General features: G+C 48.3%; 1 protein-coding gene across 1 annotated transcript in view; it reads left to right on the forward strand.

The window, feature by feature from the left end:
- Positions 1-20,849: 20,849 nt before the first annotated feature.
- The window catches only part of SDE2 (SDE2 telomere maintenance homolog), a 30,190-nt gene continuing 27,980 nt past the window's right edge, over positions 20,850-23,059 (forward strand). Inside the window, exon 1 of the mRNA XM_063918974.1 lies at positions 20,850-21,026. Coding sequence (XP_063775044.1) covers positions 20,922-21,026 — 105 coding nt within the window. The 5' untranslated portion in view covers positions 20,850-20,921. The remainder of the gene's footprint in view (positions 21,027-23,059) is intronic.

Here is a 23,059-nt window from a genome sequence, read left to right on the forward strand (position 1 = left end):
TGTGGCGATCGGTGTCTGTGGGTCAGCTTAACGCCCCACAATACTTTTTTTTATTAATATTTTTTTAAACTGATTTTTTTTTTTTTTTTATAGTCTTTTTATTTTTTTAATGCAATTAAAATTTGGAACCTCTAAAAAAGTAGAGCGGCTCTGGCCTAGGACAGCTGTTTATTGTCTTTGTATGTTAGATTCTGTAATATTAATGAATATTGAGAATAGATAGCAGAAGTACACTAATAATAAGTTGTTTCAAATAAAGTAGATGATACATTACCAGTCTCCCTGATGATACTGTTATATTGGTAATTGGTGGTACACATTACATGACTAATACTGGATCTGTATGTTGCACTAGGATGCTGGCTGTATGTGCATGCCTAGATCATTACACCTTATTACACAACCCCAGATACTACACAGGACTATAATGAGGTATGGGTGTGGCCAGTACAAACAGATCAACGCCCATTTACTGGCTGGACGACTTCTGGGCTGTTTCATAATCCGTCTGGCTACAGATAAACAGCTGCCAGCATCGTCCTTAAAGAGGAACTATCTGTAATGTGTTACTCTCCATTTACCCCTGCCTCACTGGTAGCGCGAAGGGAGTCACAACATTTATTATATATTCCTATCTCAGGGTTCTCAGAGTCACTATACGGAGAATTCAAAAATAAACCTGTCACATAATTGCTAACAGGTCCTAATTTCATTGCAAAGTGTCAGGACTTTAAAGATATGACTCTATCTTCAATATGGGCCATCTACACAGATCAATTCCCCTTATCCTCTATGCTGAAACCCATTCAGTATGTAATGAAGTATAGTGGGGCCGAGAAGGTGGGGGGTACTGCTTACCCGGGCCCGGACTGCTGGAGGGGCCCGGCGGAGGGCCCGGTCCACTGCCCCCCCCCCGCCCCCTGAGTATACCTGTGGCCGGCGTAATCTTCACGGTGATATCTTCGGGCACTGTGCCAGAAGCTTTGCATTCTAGTGGCAGTGTCATCTTTCCAAATATCACTTGGAAGATGACGCTGGCTGGGGAGGAGGGACCCGCTTCCTGATCAAGTAAGGTTGGAAGCATGGCATTTACATAAATTAATATAATCACGCCCACTTTTTAAGCCATGCCCCCTTTACAGGGGCCCGGCGTGGCTCTCTACACCCCTGCTGTGGTCATTACAAAAAGGATATTAGAGTTAAGTATACATTCTAGCTTGTAGGTCAGTGTAAAAGGGTTGCCATCAGGGGAGTATGGAGTCAGATACAATTTGACTATTGATTTTGTTAGTTGCAATTTTTTTCCCACCTCTGAAGAAGTTCTTGATGCAATGAAACGCGTAAGGTGCAAGATTTACTTTACTTCTTGTAGGAACACAGATATTTGGATTACATGTGGGACTGTGTCATGCATTTCTTATACAGTACATGCAGTGATTTTATCAATCTGATTATTAAAAGGGAATCATTCTTCGTAGAATCACAGGTTGTTCTATTTCATATTATTCTTTTTTTCTTGTCAAGATTCATTCCGTCACATCTTTGGAGTGTATACTTATTGTTGTGCTTTCTGCAGAGTGTGCAGTCTCTGGATACAGCTGTGTAACAGGTTTATATATATTTTTGGCTTAGTGACAATTTGAGCTTATTGTCTCTTTCTTTCCCTTATTCTATAACCTTGGCTGACTCCCTCTTCTATGTGTTAGGTACGTGGAAGCCTCCAGATAGGGGGAGATGTATCAAAGCTTGGAGAGTGATAAAGTCCCAACCCATCAGCTCCTGTATTTTTTATTAAACGCAGCCTGTAACATGGCAGTTAGGAGCTGATTGGTTGATACTTTATCTCTCTCCACTTTAACACTCTTCAAGGCTTAGTACTTCTCCCCCATAAATTACCTATCAGTCATCTCCTGTCAGCCTGTAACATGGCAGTTAGGAGCTGATTGGCTGATACTTTATCTCTCTCCACTTTAACACCCTTCAAGGCTTAGTACTTCTACCCCATACATTACCAATCAGTCAGCTCCTGTCAGCCAGTAACATGGCAGTTAACAGCTGATTGGTTGGTACTTTGGGGTCTAATTACTAAAGTTTGTAGAGAGATAAAGTGGAGAGGGAGAGAGATAAAGTATCAGCCAATCAGCTCCCAATGGTCATGTTGCAAGCTGTCTTTGAAAAATGACAGGAGCTGATTGGCTGGTACTTTATCTCTCTCCACTTTATCTCTCTGAAAGGCTTGATACATCTCCCCCATATAGCTACTCACCAGCAGATTTGGTGTCCCTGAGAAAGCCCCCATAGCCTAGTAAAAAAAAAGAAAAAGCGTCAAATATATATTTTGTGACACGCAGGGGCGTCGAGAGTGGGGTTGAGCGTAATCTACCAGGGCCTGCCAAAGAGGTTAAGCAATGCCAACAACAAAATGTGGGCAAGTGCCCATACGGTGGGCCACGTCTCCTTCTTACTGGAGACTCACATTTATCATGGCACCTCTAGTGACAGGACTAGGTAGTGCATGCAATCCTTTATAGTAGATGGGGGCACATAGGGAGTCATTCCGAGTTGATCGCTTGCTAGCAGTTTTTAGCAGCCGTGCAAACGCTATGCCGCCTCCCACTGGGAGTGTATTTTAGCTTAGCAGAAGTGCGAACGAAAGGATCGCAGAGCGGCTACAAAATAATTTTGTGCAGTTTCTGAGTAGCTTCAGACCTACTCAGCGCTTGCGATCACTTCAGACCATTCAGTTCCGGATTTGACGTCACAAACACGCCCTGCGTTTGGCCAGCCACGCCTGCGTTTTTCTGGGCATGCCTGCGTTTTTTCGATCACTCCCCGAAAACGGTCAGTTGACACCCAGAAACGCCCACTTCATGTCAATCACTCTGCGGCGGCCATTGCGACTGAAAAGCTTCGCTAGACTTCTTGTGAAACTACATCGGCTGTTGTGAAAGTACGTCGCGCGTGCGCATTGCGTTTTTTTTGCATCGCACCGCAGCGAACATTTTCAGCTAGCGATCAACTTGGAATGACCCCCATAGCCCCGTACCCACGGGGAGATGTGTGCTGAGCGATCTAGCACAGACCGCTCAGTACACATCTCTCCCCCGCTCATCACTCACACATGGGTGCTGAGCGAGGGGGGAGGGAGGACGGGGGGCAGCTCACTTCACAGGGATGGACGCAATGTCGATGGTGTACACTATGAAGATTTTTTTGCAAAATGAGAAATAGGCAGGGAGCGGTTATGAGAGGTAACAGGGGTGTGGTGACTTCATCGCAGGAGTGTCATGACCAGGCTGCCATCACAGGGGCAAACGCAGGATTTACTGAGGGGGGTTTCCGTATTGCACACATATACATAGCACACACACACACACACACACACACACACACACACACACACACACACAAACACACAAACACACACATTTGCATTGCATACTGTAGCACACTGCACAGACACACACATACTGTGTACATAGCACATCACACATACATACTGTAGCTCAACCTCACATTGCATACATACACATACATTATATGGCACAACACACACACACACACACACACACACACACACACACACACACACGAGTATACATAACACACCACACACATATTATACATACACACATACTGTATCCATAGGACACCACACACACACACACACACACACACACACACACACACACACACACACACACATATACATTGCACAAATTGCACACACATACATAGTACACCACACACACATACATATCATACTACACATAGTACACCACACACACAATACACATTGCAAAATCATACATAGCATACCACACACACATATACTGTACACACACAAACACACATACATAGCTCACCACACACACACACACACACACACACACACACACACACACACACATAATACACATTGCAAACTCATACATAGCATACCACACACATACTGTACACACACAAACACACACACACACACACACATATAATTACCTGGCGGCGCCTGCATTTCAGATTGTGAGGATGAAGGAGCAGCTGTGGGATGAGCATGCGCAGCAACTCCCCAGCTCTCCCGTCCGTGACATTCTGTTCGACCAGTCCAAGCCCCTCTGCCGCGGTCGCGATTGTCTTTGCCTCTGGAAAAAATAATCTGATCCATCAGGGGCGGGGTTCTGGGTACTGAGAACCCCCCCCCCCTCGTGGGTGCGCCACTGCATCAGAAAAAAAAAAAAAAAAGATTTTGCCACACCACTCCACCTCTATGTGGTGTCACATTGTGATGTTACATGTAGGTGGAGCGTTGTGGATCTGATGGAACGAGTCACAGAGAGCTGATGTGCAGGGAAAGCTTGTTGTAAGAAGTACTCCCTGCGCATAGCCTGCTGTTGATGTGCAGTTCTCCGGGTATTGGTGGTAAGGGCCCAGGACTCCAGTCCCCACAGTCCCCCCCTGCTGGCTGCCCTGGTCACGACTGTTTGTGGGATGTGTGTCACAGCTTGCGACTGTGCTCCCGTAGTTAGTTACAATGGCTCCGGCGTCTTACGTCCAATAACCACGCTGTGCAATCATAGGGTTACTGAAAAGGTCATACAGATTGATGTGTGTTTCATGTCCGCATCTTCATACACAAGTGGTGGATCTGACGCGCCTCCAGTGGGCGTCTCAATGTAATGCCCAGTGGCTGCAACAATTGCACATTTTCACACAGTCGCTGCGTTCAGGATCGATGATTTGCATCTATCTCTGAATGAGGCCCTTATTTCCTCAGAAATAGAAAACAGCTAATTGCAGTGGTATGTATGAAGCTATTTCAGTCATCACGCAGTGCGCTGGGTCTTAGTGCCACCTGCTCAACGCCTATTCTCATATTCTGCAAGGTGGTTTAGAGACCTATTTTTTCCGTATGTAATTATAAAGGGAATTGAGCTGCATAATAGCACATAGGACACCTGAGGCTCCTTATACACACACTTATACCCAGCGCTATTTTTCAGCAGGAACCTTGCATTAAATAGAACATAAGGGGGTCGTTCAGATCTGATCGCTGGGCTGCGTGTTTTGCAGTCCTGCGATCAGATAGTCACCGCCTACAGGGGGAGTGTATTTTAGCTGTGCAAGTGTGTGATGTGTAGCAGAGCTGTGTGTGCAGTCTCTGCACAGCCCAGGAATTACTCCTCCAGTGCGATTTAATCCTTGTGATCGGGGCCGGAGCTGACGTCAGACACCCTCCCAGAAAACGCTTGGACACGTCTGCGTTTTCCCGGACACTCCCTGAAAATGCTCAGTTGCCACCCACAAATGGCCTCTTCCTGTCAATCCCCTTGCGTACGCCCGTGCGAATGAATCCTTCGCACCATCCCGTCGCTGACCTGCAATGCCCGTTGCAGCTATCCGACACGCGCGCGCATTGCGGCGCATATGCACGCGCAGTTCGGATCTGAACAGCCGCTGTGCGAAAACGCACAGCAACGATCAGATCTAAATGACCCCCTATAATCGGGAACTCGGTTCCTGAATCTCTCCTGGGGCGAAATGTATTTTCCATAAGATAAGTTTATTTTTATTTTACTGCTATTGATTCTTCAGAATCATGACATGATCCCATTGAGATAGAAATAGTAAAATGCATTGTGGCACTTCCACTTACAGCTAAAGAGGTGTAACTGGGTTGTTGTAAGGGGGGAGTGTTCTCAAGTAAGCAACGCTACTGCAGGCTCTATAGATCTGGAAGTCATAGCATTTGCTTATAAGGTAAGTGCAAGTCAGTAGGTGGTATAGGGTAGGTGCAAATCAGCACTGATAATAATGTATATATATATATATATATATATATATATATATACACACACACACATACACATATTTATTTATTTCTGTGTAGGCAAAGCAGAATCACATATACCCCAGGCTTACTGTAAGATCTTACAGCATGCCCATAGTGTAGGATGATGACCTGCAGAGAAGAATACTTGCACACATAAATAGGAATACCCTGGGACTCAGGTGATTGCTGCAGAAAAAAAACAAACAGCTGATGCCATTTGCCAGCAAAATCCTGTAGGAAAAGGTCCCAATGGGCACAGGGTTTGTGGAGGATCCGGGACATGTTGCATACAATGATGCATTGCGCAGAATGTAGCGCCGGGCACAGGATGCCATATTTCATGGGCACGGAGAGGATTTCTCTGACACAACATAGTTTTTACTAATTGTTATTTTAATGTCTTTGTACATTGGGGTGGTACATTGGGAGCGCAATGAGAAAGATGTGAGGGGGAAATGAGAGCGCTATGAGGGGGAAATTAGAGATATGAGGGGGAAATGAGAGCTATGAGGGGGCAATGAGAAAGATGTGAGGGGGAAATGAGAGCGCTATGAGGGGGAAATTAGAGATATGAGGGGGAAATGAGAGCTATGAGGGGGCAATGAGAAAGATGTGAGTGGGAAATGAGAGCGCTATGAGCGGGCAATTAGAGAGATGTGAGGGGGAAATGAGAGCTATGAGGGGGCAATTAGAGATGTGAGGGGGAAATGAGAGAGCTATGAGGGGGCAATGAGAAAGATGTGAGGGGGAAATGAGAGAACTATGAGGGGACAATTAGAGAGATGTGAGGGGGAAATGAGAGCGCTATGAGGGGGCAATTAGAGATGTGAGGGGGAAATTAGAAAGCTATGAGGGGGCAATGAGAAAGATGTGAGGGGGAAATGAGAGAGCTATGAGGGGGCAACTAGAGATGTGAGGGGGAAATGAGAGCTATGAGGGGGCAATGAGAAAGATGTAAGAGGGAAAAGAGAGCGCTACGAGGGGGAAATTAGAGATATGAGGGGGAAATAAGAGCTATGAGGGGGCAATGAGAAGATGTGAGGGGGAAATGAGAGCGCTATGAGCGGGCAATTAGAGATGTGAGGGGGCAATGAGAAAGATGTGAGGGGGAAATGAGAGAGCTATGAGGGGGCAAATAGAGAGATGTGAGCAGGCAAGGAGAAAGCTATGAGCGGACAATGAGAAAGATGTAAGGCGGCAATGGAAGAATTATAAAAAGTAAATGGTAAGTAGCAAATAATGTAATATGCTCATAATTCAGTTTTGTGTACGGTCCAGTTGTATATATTAACACCAGTGACGTGCGGTGGGGTGAGGCAGGTGAGGCAGAGCCTTTCATGTCATACTAACGTTTGTGCCAGAGTTTTTACTGTATAAAGTATATTAAAAATACAAAAAATATGTTTGAAATATCTTCTTTGTATTATTCTAATAATTTCTATAGCCAAAACTCTGGCGTAAAAAGTCTATGGCAGGTGAGGCAGTGCCTCCTCTGCCTATCTTTTCCGCAAATCTCTGATCAAAACTCACAAAATTTCCAGGAGTTTATACTAGAGATGAGCGGGTTCGGTTTCTCTGAATCCGAACCCGCCAGAACTTCATGTTTTTTTTCACGGGTCCGAGCGACTCGGATCTTCCCGCCTTGCTCGGTTAACCCGAGCGCGCCCGAACGTCATCATGACGCTGTCGGATTCTCGCGAGGCTCGGATTCTATCGCGAGACTCGGATTCTATATAAGGAGCCGCGCGTCGCCGCCATTTTCACACGTGCATTGAGATTGATAGGGAGAGGACGTGGCTGGCGTCCTCTCCATTTAGATTATAAGAGACTGAGAGAGATTTACTGGAGCTGACTAGGAGGAGTACTGTTACTGTAGAAGTGTAGAGACTGAGTGGAGAGAGTTTACTAGTGAGGACAGTGCAGTTTACTTTATAATCCGTTCTCTGCCTGAAAAAAGCGATACACAGCACACAGTGACTCAGTCACATACCATATCTGTGTGCACTGCTCAGGCTCAGGCCAGTGTGCTGCATCATCTATTATCTATATATAATATTATATATATCTGTCTGACTGCTCAGCTCACACAGCTTATAATTGTGGGGGAGACTGGGGAGCACTACTGCAGTGCCAGTTATAGGTTATAGCAGGAGCCAGGAGTACATAATATATTATATAGTGAGTGACCACCAGACACACAGTGCAGTTTATTTAATATATCCGTTCTCTGCCTGAAAAAAGCGATACACACAGTGACTCAGTCAGTCACATACCATATCTGTGTGCACTGCTCAGGCTCAGGCCAGTGTGCTGCATCATCTATTATCTATATATAATATTATATATATCTGTCTGACTGCTCAGCTCACACAGCTTATAATTGTGGGGGAGACTGGGGAGCACTACTGCAGTGCCAGTTATAGGTTATAGCAGGAGCCAGGAGTACATAATATATTATATAGTGAGTGACCACCAGACACACAGTGCAGTTTATTTAATATATCCGTTCTCTGCCTGAAAAAAGCGATACACACAGTGACTCAGTCAGTCACATACCATATCTGTGTGCACTGCTCAGGCTCAGGCCAGTGTGCTGCATCATCTATATATATTATATATCTGTCTGACTGCTCAGCTCACACAGCTTATAATTGTGGGGGAGACTGGGGAGCACTACTGCAGTGCCAGTTATAGGTTATAGCAGGAGCCAGGAGTACATATTATATTAAAATTAAACAGTGCACACTTTTGCTGCAGGAGTGCCACTGCCAGTGTGACTGACCAGTGACCTGACCACACTGACCACCAGTATAGTTAGTAGTATACTTATATTGTGATTGCCTGAAAAAGTTAAACACTCGTCGTGTGACTTCACTTGTGTGTTTTTTTTTTTTTTATTCTATAAAAATAAAACTCATTCTGCTGACAGACAGTGTCCAGCAGGTCCGTCATTATATAATATATAATATATACCTGTCCGGCTGCAGTAGTGATATATATATATTTTTTATATCATTTATCATCCAGTCGCAGCAGACACAGTACGGTAGTTCACGGCTGTGGCTACCTCTGTGTCTCTGCACTCGGCAGGCAGTCCGTCCATAATTGTAATACCACCTAACCGTGGATTTTTTTCATTCTTCTTTATACATACATAGTTACATAGACATCTTCTCTTTATCAACCAGTCTATATTAGCTGCAGACACAGTACAGTACGGTAGTTCACGGCTGTGGCTACCTCTGTGTCTGCACTCGGCAGGCAGTCCGTCCATAATTGTATACCACCTAACCGTGGTTTTTTTTCATTCTTCTTTATACATACATAGTTACATAGACATCTTCTCTTTATCAACCAGTCTATATTAGCTGCAGACACAGTACAGTACGGTAGTTCACGGCTGTGGCTACCTCTGTGTCTGCACTCGGCAGGCAGTCCGTCCATAATTGTATACCACCTAACCGTGGATTTTTTTCAGTCTTCTTTATACATACATAGTTACATAGACATCTTCTCTTTATCAACCAGTCTATATTAGCTGCAGACACAGTACAGTACGGTAGTTCACGGCTGTGGCTACCTCTGTGTCTGCAGTCGGCAGGCAGTCCATAATTGTATACTAGTATCCATCTCCATTGTTTACCTGAGGTGCCTTTTAGTTGTGCCTATTAAAATATGGAGAACAAAAATGTTGAGGTTCCAAAATTAGGGAAAGATCAAGATCCACTTCCACCTCGTGCTGAAGCTGCTGCCACTAGTCATGGCCGAGACGATGAAATGCCAGCAACGTCGTCTGCCAAGGCCGATGCCCAATGTCATAGTACAGAGCATGTCAAATCCAAAACACCAAATATCAGAAAAAAAAGGACTCCAAAACCTAAAATAAAATTGTCGGAGGAGAAGCGTAAACTTGCCAATATGCCATTTACCACACGGAGTGGCAAGGAACGGCTGAGGCCCTGGCCTATGTTCATGGCTAGTGGTTCAGCTTCACATGAGGATGGAAGCACTCAGCCTCTCGCTAGAAAAATGAAAAGACTCAAGCTGGCAAAAGCAGCACAGCAAAGAACTGTGCATTCTTCGAAATCCCAAATCCACAAGGAGAGTCCAATTGTGTCGGTTGCGATGCCTGACCTTCCCAACACTGGACGTGAAGAGCATGCGCCTTCCACCATTTGCACGCCCCCTGCAAGTGCTGGAAGGAGCACCCGCAGTCCAGTTCCTGATAGTCAGATTGAAGATGTCAGTGTTGAAGTACACCAGGATGAGGAGGATATGGGTGTTGCTGGCGCTGGGGAGGAAATTGACCAGGAGGATTCTGATGGTGAGGTGGTTTGTTTAAGTCAGGCACCCGGGGAGACACCTGTTGTCCGTGGGAGGAATATGGCCGTTGACATGCCAGGTGAAAATACCAAAAAAATCAGCTCTTCGGTGTGGAGGTATTTCACCAGAAATGCGGACAACAGGTGTCAAGCCGTGTGTTCCCTTTGTCAAGCTGTAATAAGTAGGGGTAAGGACGTTAACCACCTCGGAACATCCTCCCTTATACGTCACCTGCAGCGCATTCATAATAAGTCAGTGACAAGTTCAAAAACTTTGGGTGACAGCGGAAGCAGTCCACTGACCAGTAAATCCCTTCCTCTTGTAACCAAGCTCACGCAAACCACCCCACCAACTCCCTCAGTGTCAATTTCCTCCTTCCCCAGGAATGCCAATAGTCCTGCAGGCCATGTCACTGGCAATTCTGACGAGTCCTCTCCTGCCTGGGATTCCTCCGATGCATCCTTGCGTGTAACGCCTACTGCTGCTGGCGCTGCTGTTGTTGCCGCTGGGAGTCGATGGTCATCCCAGAGGGGAAGTCGTAAGCCCACTTGTACTACTTCCAGTAAGCAATTGACTGTTCAACAGTCCTTTGCGAGGAAGATGAAATATCACAGCAGTCATCCTACTGCAAAGCGGATAACTGAGGCCTTGGCATCCTGGGTGGTGAGAAACGTGGTTCCGGTATCCATCATTACTGCAGAGCCAACTAGAGACTTGTTGGAGGTACTGTGTCCCCGGTACCAAATACCATCTAGGTTCCATTTCTCTAGGCAGGCGATACCGAAAATGTACACAGACCTCAGAAAAAGAGTCACCAGTGTCCTAAAAAATGCAGCTGTACCCAATGTCCACTTAACCACGGACATGTGGACAAGTGGAGCAGGGCAGGGTCAGGACTATATGACTGTGACAGCCCACTGGGTAGATGTATGGACTCCCGCCGCAAGAACAGCAGCGGCGGCACCAGTAGCAGCATCTCGCAAACGCCAACTCTTTCCTAGGCAGGCTACGCTTTGTATCACCGGTTTCCAGAATACGCACACAGCTGAAAACCTCTTACGGCAACTGAGGAAGATCATCGCGGAATGGCTTACCCCAATTGGACTCTCCTGTGGATTTGTGGCATCGGACAACGCCAGCAATATTGTGTGTGCATTAAATATGGGCAAATTCCAGCACGTCCCATGTTTTGCACATACCTTGAATTTGGTGGTGCAGAATTTTTTAAAAAACGACAGGGGCGTGCAAGAGATGCTGTCGGTGGCCAGAAAAATTGCGGGACACTTTCGGCGTACAGGCACCACGTACAGAAGACTGGAGCACCACCAAAAGCTACTGAACCTGCCCTGCCATCATCTGAAGCAAGAAGTGGTAACGAGGTGGAATTCAACCCTCTATATGCTTCAGAGGTTGGAGGAGCAGCAAAAGGCCATTCAAGCCTATACAATTGAGCACGATATAGGAGGTGGAATGCACCTGTCTCAAGTGCAGTGGAGAATGATTTCAACGTTGTGCAAGGTTCTGATGCCCTTTGAACTTGCCACACGTGAAGTCAGTTCAGACACTGCCAGCCTGAGTCAGGTCATTCCCCTCATCAGGCTTTTGCAGAAGAAGCTGGAGGCATTGAAGAAGGAGCTAAAAGGGAGCGATTCCGCTAGGCATGTGGGACTTGTGGATGCAGCCCTTAATTCGCTTAACAAGGATTCACGGGTGGTCAATCTGTTGAAATCAGAGCACTACATTTTGGCCACCGTGCTCGATCCTAGATTTAAAGCCTACCTTGGATCTCTCTTTCCGGCAGACACAAGTCTGCTGGGGTTGAAAGACCTGCTGGTGACAAAATTGTCAAGTCAAGCGGAACGCGACCTGTCAACATCTCCTCCTTCACATTCTCCCGCAACTGGGGGTGCGAGGAAAAGGCTCAGAATTCCGAGCCCACCCGCTGGCGGTGATGCAGGGCAGTCTGGAGCGACTGCTGATGCTGACATCTGGTCCGGACTGAAGGACCTGACAACGATTACGGACATGTCGTCTACTGTCACTGCATATGATTCTCTCAACATTGATAGAATGGTGGAGGATTATATGAGTGACCGCATCCAAGTAGGCACGTCACACAGTCCGTACTTATACTGGCAGGAAAAAGAGGCAATTTGGAGGCCCTTGCACAAACTGGCTTTATTCTACCTAAGTTGCCCTCCCACAAGTGTGTACTCCGAAAGAGTGTTTAGTGCCGCCGCTCACCTTGTCAGCAATCGGCGTACGAGGTTACATCCAGAAAATGTGGAGAAGATGATGTTCATTAAAATGAATTATAATCAATTCCTCCGCGGAGACATTGACCAGCAGCAATTGCCTCCACAAAGTACACAGGGAGCTGAGATGGTGGATTCCAGTGGGGACGAATTGATAATCTGTGAGGAGGGGGATGTACACGGTGATATATCGGAGGGTGAAGATGAGGTGGACATCTTGCCTCTGTAGAGCCAGTTTGTGCAAGGAGAGATTAATTGCTTCTTTTTTGGGGGGGGTCCAAACCAACCCGTCATATCAGTCACAGTCGTGTGGCAGACCCTGTCACTGAAATGATGGGTTGGTTAAAGTGTGCATGTCCTGTTTTGTTTATACAACATAAGGGTGGGTGGGAGGGCCCAAGGACAATTCCATCTTGCACCTCTTTTTTCTTTTCTTTTTCTTTGCATCATGTGCTGATTGGGGAGGGTTTTTTGGAAGGGACATCCTGCGTGACACTGCAGTGCCACTCCTAGATGGGCCCGGTGTTTGTGTCGGCCACTAGGGTCGCTAATCTTACTCACACAGTCAGCTACCTCATTGCGCCTCTTTTTTTCTTTGCGTCATGTGCTGTTTGGGGAGGGTTTTTTGGAAGGGACATCCTGCGTGACACTGCAGTGCCACTCCTAGATGGGCCCGGTGTTTGTGTCGGCCACTAGGGTCGCTAATCTTACTCACACAGCTACCTCATTGCGCCTCTTTTTTTCTTTGCGTCATGTGCTGTTTGGGGAGGGTTTTTTGGAAGGGCCATCCTGCGTGACACTGCAGTGCCACTCCTAGATGGGCCCGGTGTTTGTGTCGGCCACTAGGGTCGCTAATCTTACTCACACAGCTACCTCATTGCGCCTCTTTTTTTCTTTGCGTCATGTGCTGTTTGGGGAGGGTTTTTTGGAAGGGACATCCTGCGTGACACTGCAGTGCCACTCCTAGATGGGCCCGGTGTTTGTGTCGGCCACTAGGGTCGCTTATCTTACTCACACAGCGACCTCGGTGCAAATTTTAGGACTAAAAATAATATTGTGAGGTGTGAGGTATTCAGAATAGACTGAAAATGAGTGTAAATTATGGTTTTTGAGGTTAATAATACTTTGGGATCAAAATGACCCCCAAATTCTATGATTTAAGCTGTTTTTTAGTGTTTTTTGAAAAAAACACCCGAATCCAAAACACACCCGAATCCGACAAAAAAAATTCGGTGAGGTTTTGCCAAAACGCGTTCGAACCCAAAACACGGCCGCGGAACCGAACCCAAAACCAAAACACAAAACCCGAAAAATTTCAGGCGCTCATCTCTAGTTTATACTGATACACCTGTGTACAATGCCCAGATGTACCCTTTGGCTCATATATTGCATGTAAATCTGACCCTGGTGCTAGCCAGTGCCTCCCGAGCCATTTAGCTCACCGCACGTCCCTGATTAACACGTATTAGTGGCTTCTGAAACATTTCAAGTGAGGACCACTGGGTACAGGGCCTTACATTGACCAAACTCCTTGTAAGCCAACACCGATGACTTAACGCACATGGGTTTTTAGTTCCTGTCATGAAATGAATCCTCCATTGTTAATGTTTTAGAAGCATTTCCTCGTGGATCTGATGTGCTTGTTGAACAGAGAATACAAATCCAACAATACACAACGCCAATATTATTACAGTGTACTGCCATGACACATAACATAAAACATATACATGAGCCTGGACCTCAAAACGCATTAGACCTCACTGGAGGAAAGGAAAACCATCTGAGTGACTGTTGTTCTATATTCCTTGGGTTGCATTCTTAGCGAAAGCGTGGGAAACGGTATATAGTTACAATAGCGACACTATAATGTGAACAGTTATGTTTATACGGTTAAAACATTGACATCTAGCATGATGACATCTGGAAACATGGACTAAACTGTTACCACGGCGACATTTCATCAGTGGTGACATGCCGAACATGTCAACGTCATGTAGTAATAATGCCACGGTATAGGTCATTGGCACAACCTCATCTAGAATACGGTGTTCAGTTCTGGAGGCCATATCTTCAGAAGGATATTAATACATTACAGCAGGGGTGGGGAACCTCCAGCCCGCGGGCCATATAAGGCCCGCAAAGCCACTTGATCCGGCCCGGTCAGGCTCACCTAACCAAGGGAGATGCCAGGTGCCCGCTTTTGTTACCAGCGGGCGCATGGCTCCTTCTCCTCAGCAGCAGCCGGAGGCAGGAGCTCACTCCTTAACTCCGACTTCTGGCTCAGGCAGTGTACGTGTGTGGCTGTGTGGGGCTATGGGAGAGATGTCATGATGTGTCTCCCATAGTTCCAAGGAGCGGGCAGCCAGGCGGAGGGCAGCGCTCCGGAAATAGGAGCGGGGCTGGTGAGTATTGTTTTTCTTTGTGTGTGTGTGTGTGTGTGTGCGCGCGCGTGTGTAAGCAGCGCTACTAGGGGGCATATCTAGTGACTGGGGGCATATCTACTGTGGCATAACAACTGACTGGGGGCAGGCTAATTTTTAAGTTGATAATTTTTGTATGGCCCCCGAAGGATTTTATAAATATTCAAATGGCCCTTGGTAGAAAAAAGGTTCCCCACCCCTGCATTACAGACTGTACAAAGAAGAGCAACTAAAATGGTGCATCACCTACATCACACAACTTAGCCGGAAAGACTAAGATCTTAACATGTATAGTTTGGAGCAGAGAAGGGAAAGGGGGGATATGATAGAAACTCTCATATACCAATGGTTTTAGCAAGGCCCAGGAGGGAGGGAGACATTCTTAACAGGAAGAGACATATTTGAACACGAGGACATGCACTGAGACCGGAGGGAGGAAGGTTCAGGGGAAATTTAAGGAAAATTACTTCACAGAAAGTGTAGTCAAGGCCGGTTCTAGCCCTTGTGATGCCCCGGGTGAAAATAGGGGCGTGGCTTCTTAAAGTGGTGTGGTCATTGTGCCCCCAGTAGCATTGCCCCGTTTGTGCCCCCAGTAGTATTGCCCCCATTTGTGGCGCTTTAAAAAAAAAAAAAAATTAATACTTACCATCCTCGCTCCTGATGCCCGACCGCTGCTGCCCTCCATCTCTGGCCACTGGCGCCGCTCCTCTGATCTATGGGAGAGACGTCATGACATCTCTCCCATAGAATCGCATAGACACTAGAGGTCAATCATGACCCCTAGTGTCTAAGTGCCGCTCCCACAATGCAGTGTGGTGCGCGATGAATTCATCGCGCACCACACAGCAGTACCGGCACCGGGGGGAAGGCACCACCAGTAGCGGATCTTGCCACGGCGGTGGCGCCCTCCAGAAGGCGGCGCCACAGGCAAAAATCCCATGTGCCTGTAGCAAGATCCACTATTAAATGTAGTGGACAAGTGGAATAGCCTCCCAGCAGAGGTGGTAGAGGCTAATGGCTCATTCACTAGATGACTTGAAAGATGTGAAAGATGAACAATATAGAAGCTGAGCAATTTCCCTTGAACGTCCCAGAGTGTCAGATCTGTAGTTTTGTCTGTCCCCGGAGGGGGCACTAGTGGGTCAGTGTACGTGTGTAGATAAAGCGAGGAGGCTGAAGAAAAGTCCTGCGCATGTGCATTTGATATTTATTATCTCACAGGGGTCACTCAGCAACTGAACAACAGATGAATTAAAACAGTTGATGATGGATTTGGAAGTCAGCAACAACAGGAATGGAGTATGAATGGTAACTTGTACAACTGATGACAGGAATAATAAATGATAACTTAATCCGATGAAATCAATATTCAAAAAGTTACTGATAACAAGTGAGTAATGCAGATGAACTTGAAGCTTGATATAAACGGTAACGGCAATAGTGAAATCAGATGAAGCAAATAGAACTCCGGTATATAATGAATAGCAATAAAAGCACACAGTCTCTGTAGAAGCACACGTTTCTTTAAGCCAAGCAAGGCCCAAGCAGGAGACAACTCTTAAAGGCCCTACACATTTAATGATCCACCGCCGAGCTGCCCGACGGTGGATACGGGTGACCCGGCGGCGGGGGGGGGGGGGCAGTGAAGTTACTTCACTCCCCCCGTCACACGGCTCCATAGAAGTGCAGGCAAATATGGATGAGATCGTCCATATTGGCCTGCATGCACAGCCGACGGGGCACCAGCGATGAACGAGCGCGGGGCCGCACATCGTTCATCGCTGGAGCCTCCCCACTGAAAGATATGAACGGTATCTCGTTCATTAATGAACGAGATCGTTCAGATCTTTGAGTGATATCGCTCAGTGTGTAGGGCCTATAACACAGCAAGTTGTTAAGTGCTGGATGCAAATCACAGTGTTGAATGCTGGTAATTAGGTGCACAGGCTGAGAAATGAGAAAACACCTGGAGAAAGTCTCTTACTTCAAGTTGTTGTGGCAGACTGTGGCTGGAGTTCGTAGCAAGCTGGAAGACTGAAGACTGAGAATGAGATGACGCAGTGGCGTAACTAGAAATTTTTCTCCCCCCAGCCAAAAAAATCTCCGGCGCCCATCCCTCATCCCCCATAATTGTCACTAGTAAAGGGATAAACATGCGCGGCAAAAGGGGGCATGGCTTCGTTGAAATGGGCGTGGCTTCACATAAAGGGGTGTGGCATTGCAGGAAAAGACTACCTTATACCCCAGTTTTGCAACCTACATGCCCAGACGTTAGCCACCACAGGAAAGAAAAATAATCCTGATTCATGCCCCTTACATTATTTGTCATTTTTCCTCCTTATAGTAATACCCAGTATACATTATGCCACATACTGCAATGGCCCTTAGACATTATGCCACACACAATAATGCACATGACACAATATGCCACACACCATAAAGCCCCCGACACATTATGCCACACACCGTAATGCCTGTGACACATTATGACAGGAATCGCAATGCCCGTTATACATTATGCTACACACTGCAATGCCCCTGATACATTATAGCACATACAATGTCTGTGACACATTATGACACACACCGCAATGACCCTGAGACATTATACCACATACCACAATGCCCGTGATATAGTATACAACACACCGTAATGCCCGACACATTATGACACACACCGCAATGTCCGTGATACATTATGCCACACACTGCAATGACCCTGAGACATTATACCACATACCACAATGCCCGTGATATAGTATACCATACACCATAATACCTGTGACACATACCACAATGCCCGTTATACGCTTTGCCACACACCGCAATGCCCGTTATACATTATGCCACACTGCAATGCCCCTGAGACATTATACCACATACCACAATGCCCGTGATATAGTATGCCACACACTGTAATGCCTGTGACACATTATGACACACACCGCAATGTCCGTGATACATTATGCCACACACTGCAATGACCCTGAGACATTATACCACAATACCCATGATATAGTATGCCACACACCGTAATGCCTGTGACACATTATGACACACACCGCAATGTCCTTGATACAGTATGCCACACACCGCAATGCCCATTACACATTAAGTTCTACAGTAAGGCTTCTAATTACTTTTAAATTACCTGCTCGTTGCCAGGAGTTTCATGCTCTTGGTTCCATGCACGGTGCCAGGGGTTTTCATGCTCAGGGTGTCATGCTCGTTGCCAGGGGTTTCATGTACTGGGTGTCATGCTTGTTGCCAGGGGTTTCATGCACTGGGTGTCATGCTCGTTGCTTGGGGGTAGGGCTTGTTGCTAGGGCTGTGCTCCCAATGCCACATATGCCCCCAGTGCCAGATATCCCCCCACAGTGCCAGGTACTCACATGCCCCCAGTGCCAAATATAGCCCCCCCCATGTGCCAGGTACACATATACCCCCCCAGTGCCACATATGCCCCCAGTGCCAGATATTCCCCCACAGTGCCAGGTACTCACATGCCCCCAGTGCCAAATATATCCCCCCCCACATGTGCCAGGCACACATATACCCCCCCAGTGCCACATATGCCCCCTCAGTGCCACATATGCCCCCGAAGTGCAAAATATGTTCCCCCTCCCCCTTTGCCGAATATGCTCCCCCAGTGTCAGTTAAACTCCCCCCCCTCCCCGCTGTTTTGTGATGGAGGGACACGGAGGGCACAGCGCGCGGCTCTCCTGTGTCCCTCCTGCGTCTCCGGCGGGTCTGTTAAATGAAGTGCCGGTTTGTGAGCCAATCAGAGCTCACGAACGGGCACTTCATTTAATAGACCCGCCGGAGACGCAGGAGGGACACAGGAGAGACGTGCGCTGTGCCCTCCGTGTCCCTCCATCACAGCAGCGGAGGGAAGGAGGGAGAGGAGACAGCAGATTGACATGCGGACGGATCATCCGCATGTCAATCTGCGCTAAATCAGTGGCGGCGCCCCCGCAGCACTGCGCCTCCAAGCCACCGCGAGGGCTGCGGGGGCAGTAGTTACGCCACTGAGATGACGGCATAACAACACTGGAACCAGGAGAACTTGTACACAGAATGTGACTCATTGTCCAAGGCAATGAGACTGAGCCACAGACTGGAACTTATACCCCTTGCTCTGCAGTGATTGGTTGCTGGGCTCTGTGCGCCATCACACTGCAGGATTAGATGTCCGGATCAGCTGAGTGCAGGTGTCATGGCAACGCCCATGCTGGACAGACGCCGGCACACAGCAGGGCACACACTGGATGCGGTTCAGGGAACATGAACATGACGCTCGCGGACACAGAACATGACGCTCGCGGACAGTGCATTCATGCAGCCACAACTGGGGCCGTGACCTCCGGAGGCCTGCACACCAGCGTGCTGGTAAGTGAGATGCTGCTGAACGCCGATTCCTGACACAGAGTCCCTGACAAACGATATTGAGTGTCCACACTGGGCGTTTTCTACAAATTATCTGAACGATGAACGATCTGCTGGGATTGAGGTGAATGCATGGACGACGACGACCCGCTTCAAACGAGCGCGGGTGCGCGCATCGTTCATTATTCGCAGTGTACACTAGATGATTTGAACGATAGATCGCTCAAAACCGTCGTTATCACTCAAATCGCTGGGAAAAAACAAATCTTCTAGTGTGTATGGGCCATAAGACAGTGGAGCAATGTAAACATGCTGGGGATAGATATAAAGATGTCTTTACAAATAAATAAGGATCAGATAGGGTGGAGGTTCCCCAAAGGTCAAAAAAACGAAAGGGGCAGACTAGCTGGGCCAAGCGGTTCTTATCTGCCGTCACATTCTTTTTCTGTTCTGTTTATCAAAGCTTGGAGAGCCATAAAGTGGAGAGAGATAAAGTACCAACCGCTCAGCTTCTGCCATGTTTCAGGCTGTTTGAAAAATTACAGTTAGGAGCTGATTGGTGCAGTGACTTGGACTGGGGCAGATATAATTACAGTGTGTAATACAAAAGTGCCCCTGTTGCATGGTGGGGCAACTACTAGTGCCCCGCTACGGGATACGGTCAATAGATCGACACCACTTAGGTTGATAGTCATTAGGTCGACCATAATAGGTTGACAGGGTCACTAGGTCGACATGTACTAGGTCGATAGGTCAAAAGTTCGACAGGAGTTTTTCACATTTTTTAAACTTTACGATCCACGTGGACTACGATTGGGAATAGTAACCTGTGCCGAGCGCAGAGGTAGCAGAGCGAGGCACCTTGCCCGAAGCATGGCGAGCGAAGCGAGGGGACACGGTGCACTAATTGGGGTTCCCCGTCACTTTACAAAGAAAACGACACCCAAAGAAGTTTAAAAACTCATGTCAACCTTGACTTGTCAACCTAGTACGTCGACCTAATGACCCTGTCAACCTAATGCATGTCGACCTATAGACTGTCGACCTAACGACCCATAACCCCCCTGCTACAGCCAGTATATAACCCACTGCTGCTGCACTTCCTCTGTGCTGCTGTTTAACTGTCAGCCTGACTGCTCTGCTCACAGTGCTCAGTCTCAGCTTCGAAACAAAACAGAGCAAAGCCACGCCCGCCAACAGCCAGCAGCCAAAACACGTGACGTCACTCTTCACCACGCCCACCGCCCTCCAAGCGGCCATCTTTGTTTCGGGCATATGGCGTTCGGTTGGTATTATAATGTGGGACACTAGATATAGGCAGCGTCTCACACAGCTTATGAGTCTGTCATCACTATACAACCGCATCTGAAACAAAAATAAATGGGTCTAAGGCGAAGTATTTACTCTGGGGTCTGCTAGACAGACATGACTGCGGCTGTGGGGATTGGGATGGCATGTTGGTGTCTATGGTTCAGCTTTCTCGTTTTCTGTTGTTTTGCTGAGGTAATTCTAGAACTTTCCTTCACATTTAATGAGGAGGAGGGGCTCCTCGATTGCGGTTCCATCATCAAAGATGGCGCTTTTACCCCCCACCCCCGCCCTGCGTGACGTATGCGCAGTCACGTCACTAGTGCTGTCTGTTGCGCATGCGCAGGCTGAGCCAGTGACGTGACGTCACGGTAAGACTCCAGCAGGAGGCGTAGGCAGAAGATGGCGGAGCTGGTGTGGGTTAGAGATGCGGCCGGGGTTCGTCTGGCTCCGTGTCAGCTGCCCCGGGGGTCCCTAGTGCGGGATCTGCTCCCCGTCAGCGGCTCGGTAAGTCCTGTCCTATATATGTTTAGTCCTGGACACTGAGCGGTGTATAGTACACAGTAGCATTAGGGGGGCTCTGGGCCAGTAGAAGAGGGATGTCTGGCACCTGAGCTAGGGGACAAGTTAGAAGGGGTGATGTCTGAGATCGGTTGGGGATGGAATCCCGGTGTCCGGGATCCCAGCCGCTAGAATGCCGACACCGGGATCCTGGCCGTCCGAATGCCGGCAGCGGGGTAGCGCTAGAAAATCCCTTGCCGGCTTGATGCGCTCGCCACAGGTTCTATTCCCACTCTACGTGGGCACACATGAGTGGGAATAGCCCTGGTGCAACTGTCCGAATTCTCGGCGGTCGGGATCCCGGCATTGGTATTCTGACCACCGGGGTATTAACTACATTGTGATGAGACGGCGGCAGATAGGTAAGGGGTGATAGGACGGGGGTAGATGAGTAAGGGGTGATGGGATGGTGGCAGATAGGTAAGGGGTGATGGGACGGGGGTAGATGAGTAAGGGGGTGATGGGATGGCGGCAGATAGGTAAGGGGTGATGGGACGGGGGTAGATGAGTAAGGGGTGATGGGACGGGGGTAGATGAGTAAAGGGTGATGGGACGGGGGTAGATGAGTAAAGGGTGATGGGACGGGGGTAGATGAGTAAGGGGTGATGGGACGGCGGCAGATAGGTAAGGGGTGATGGGACGGGGGTAGATGAGTAAGGGGGTGATGGGACGGCGGCAGATAGGTAAGGGGTGATGGGACGGGGGTAGATGAGTAAGGGGTGATGGGACGGGGGTAGATGAGTAAAGGGTGATGGGACGGCGGCAGATAGGTAAGGGGTGATGGGACGGGGGTAGATGAGTAAGGGGGTGATGGGACGGCGGCAGATAGGTAAGGGGTGATGGCAGGCTTGGACTGGCCCACGTGTACAGGGGAAACCACCGGAGGGCCCCACTGCCTGGTGGCCCACCTCCTGGTATAAGGATTAGGTTCCAGACTGTGCACTTGAATTATACATTATACATATGTTACCTTATACTGGACTATGGTGTATTTTCTAGAGTGCATTGCTGATAAAGTAATCTGGTACATTGTCATGCATGTAACAGCTGAAAATACTGTATACATTTATGAAAGAGCCCAAAACGTTGCACTCTCTAATGGTTAGTCAAACCAATGAGGTGGTAGGCCACACCCCCTCTGCAGACTGGCCACACCCCTAACATGGGCACCTTCCACTGAATTTCCCCCGGTGGGCCCTACAAGCCCAAGTCCGACACTGGGTAATGGGATGGGGGCAGAAAGATAAGGGGTGATGAGACGGGGGTAGATAGGTATTGGGTGATGGGGCGGGGGCACTTAGGTGTGGGGTGATGAGACGGGGTAGATAGGTATTGGGTGATGGGGCGGGGGCAGTTAGGTAAGGGGTGATAGGGTGGGGGCAGTTAGGTAAGGGGTGATGGGGTGGGGGCAGTTAGGTAAGGGGTGATGAGACGGGGGCAGTTAGGTAAGGGGTGATGAGGCGGGGGCAGTTAAGTAAGGGGTGATGAGGCGGGGGCAGTTAGGTAAGGGGTGATGAGGCGGGGGCAGTTAGGTAAGGGGTGATGAGGCGGGGGCAGTTAGGTAAGGGGTGATGAGGCGGGGGCAGTTAGGTAAGGGGTGATGAGGCGGGGGCAGTTAGGTAAGGGGTGATGGGGCGGGGGCAGATAGGTAAGGGGTGATGGCGCGGGGGCAGATAGGTAAGGGGTGATGGGGCGGGGGCAGATATGTAAGGGGTGATGGCGCGGGGCAGATAGGTGAGGGGTGATGGCGCGGGGGCAGATAGGTATGGGGTGAGGTCAAGGAAGGAGTGATGAGATGGGGGCAGGTCAGGGAAGGTGCGATGAAATGGGGGCAGGTCAGGGAAGGTGCGATGAAATGGGGGCAGGTCAGGGATAGGGTGACAAGACGGGGGCACATAGGTAAGGGGATGTGGGACGGGGACAGGTCGCGTAGAGGTGATGGAAGGGGCTTGTTGGGTAAAGTTGATGGAACAGGGGCA

Source organism: Pseudophryne corroboree, chromosome 4 (genome assembly GCF_028390025.1).
Source record: "Pseudophryne corroboree isolate aPseCor3 chromosome 4, aPseCor3.hap2, whole genome shotgun sequence".
Taxonomy (NCBI): domain Eukaryota; kingdom Metazoa; phylum Chordata; class Amphibia; order Anura; family Myobatrachidae; genus Pseudophryne; species Pseudophryne corroboree.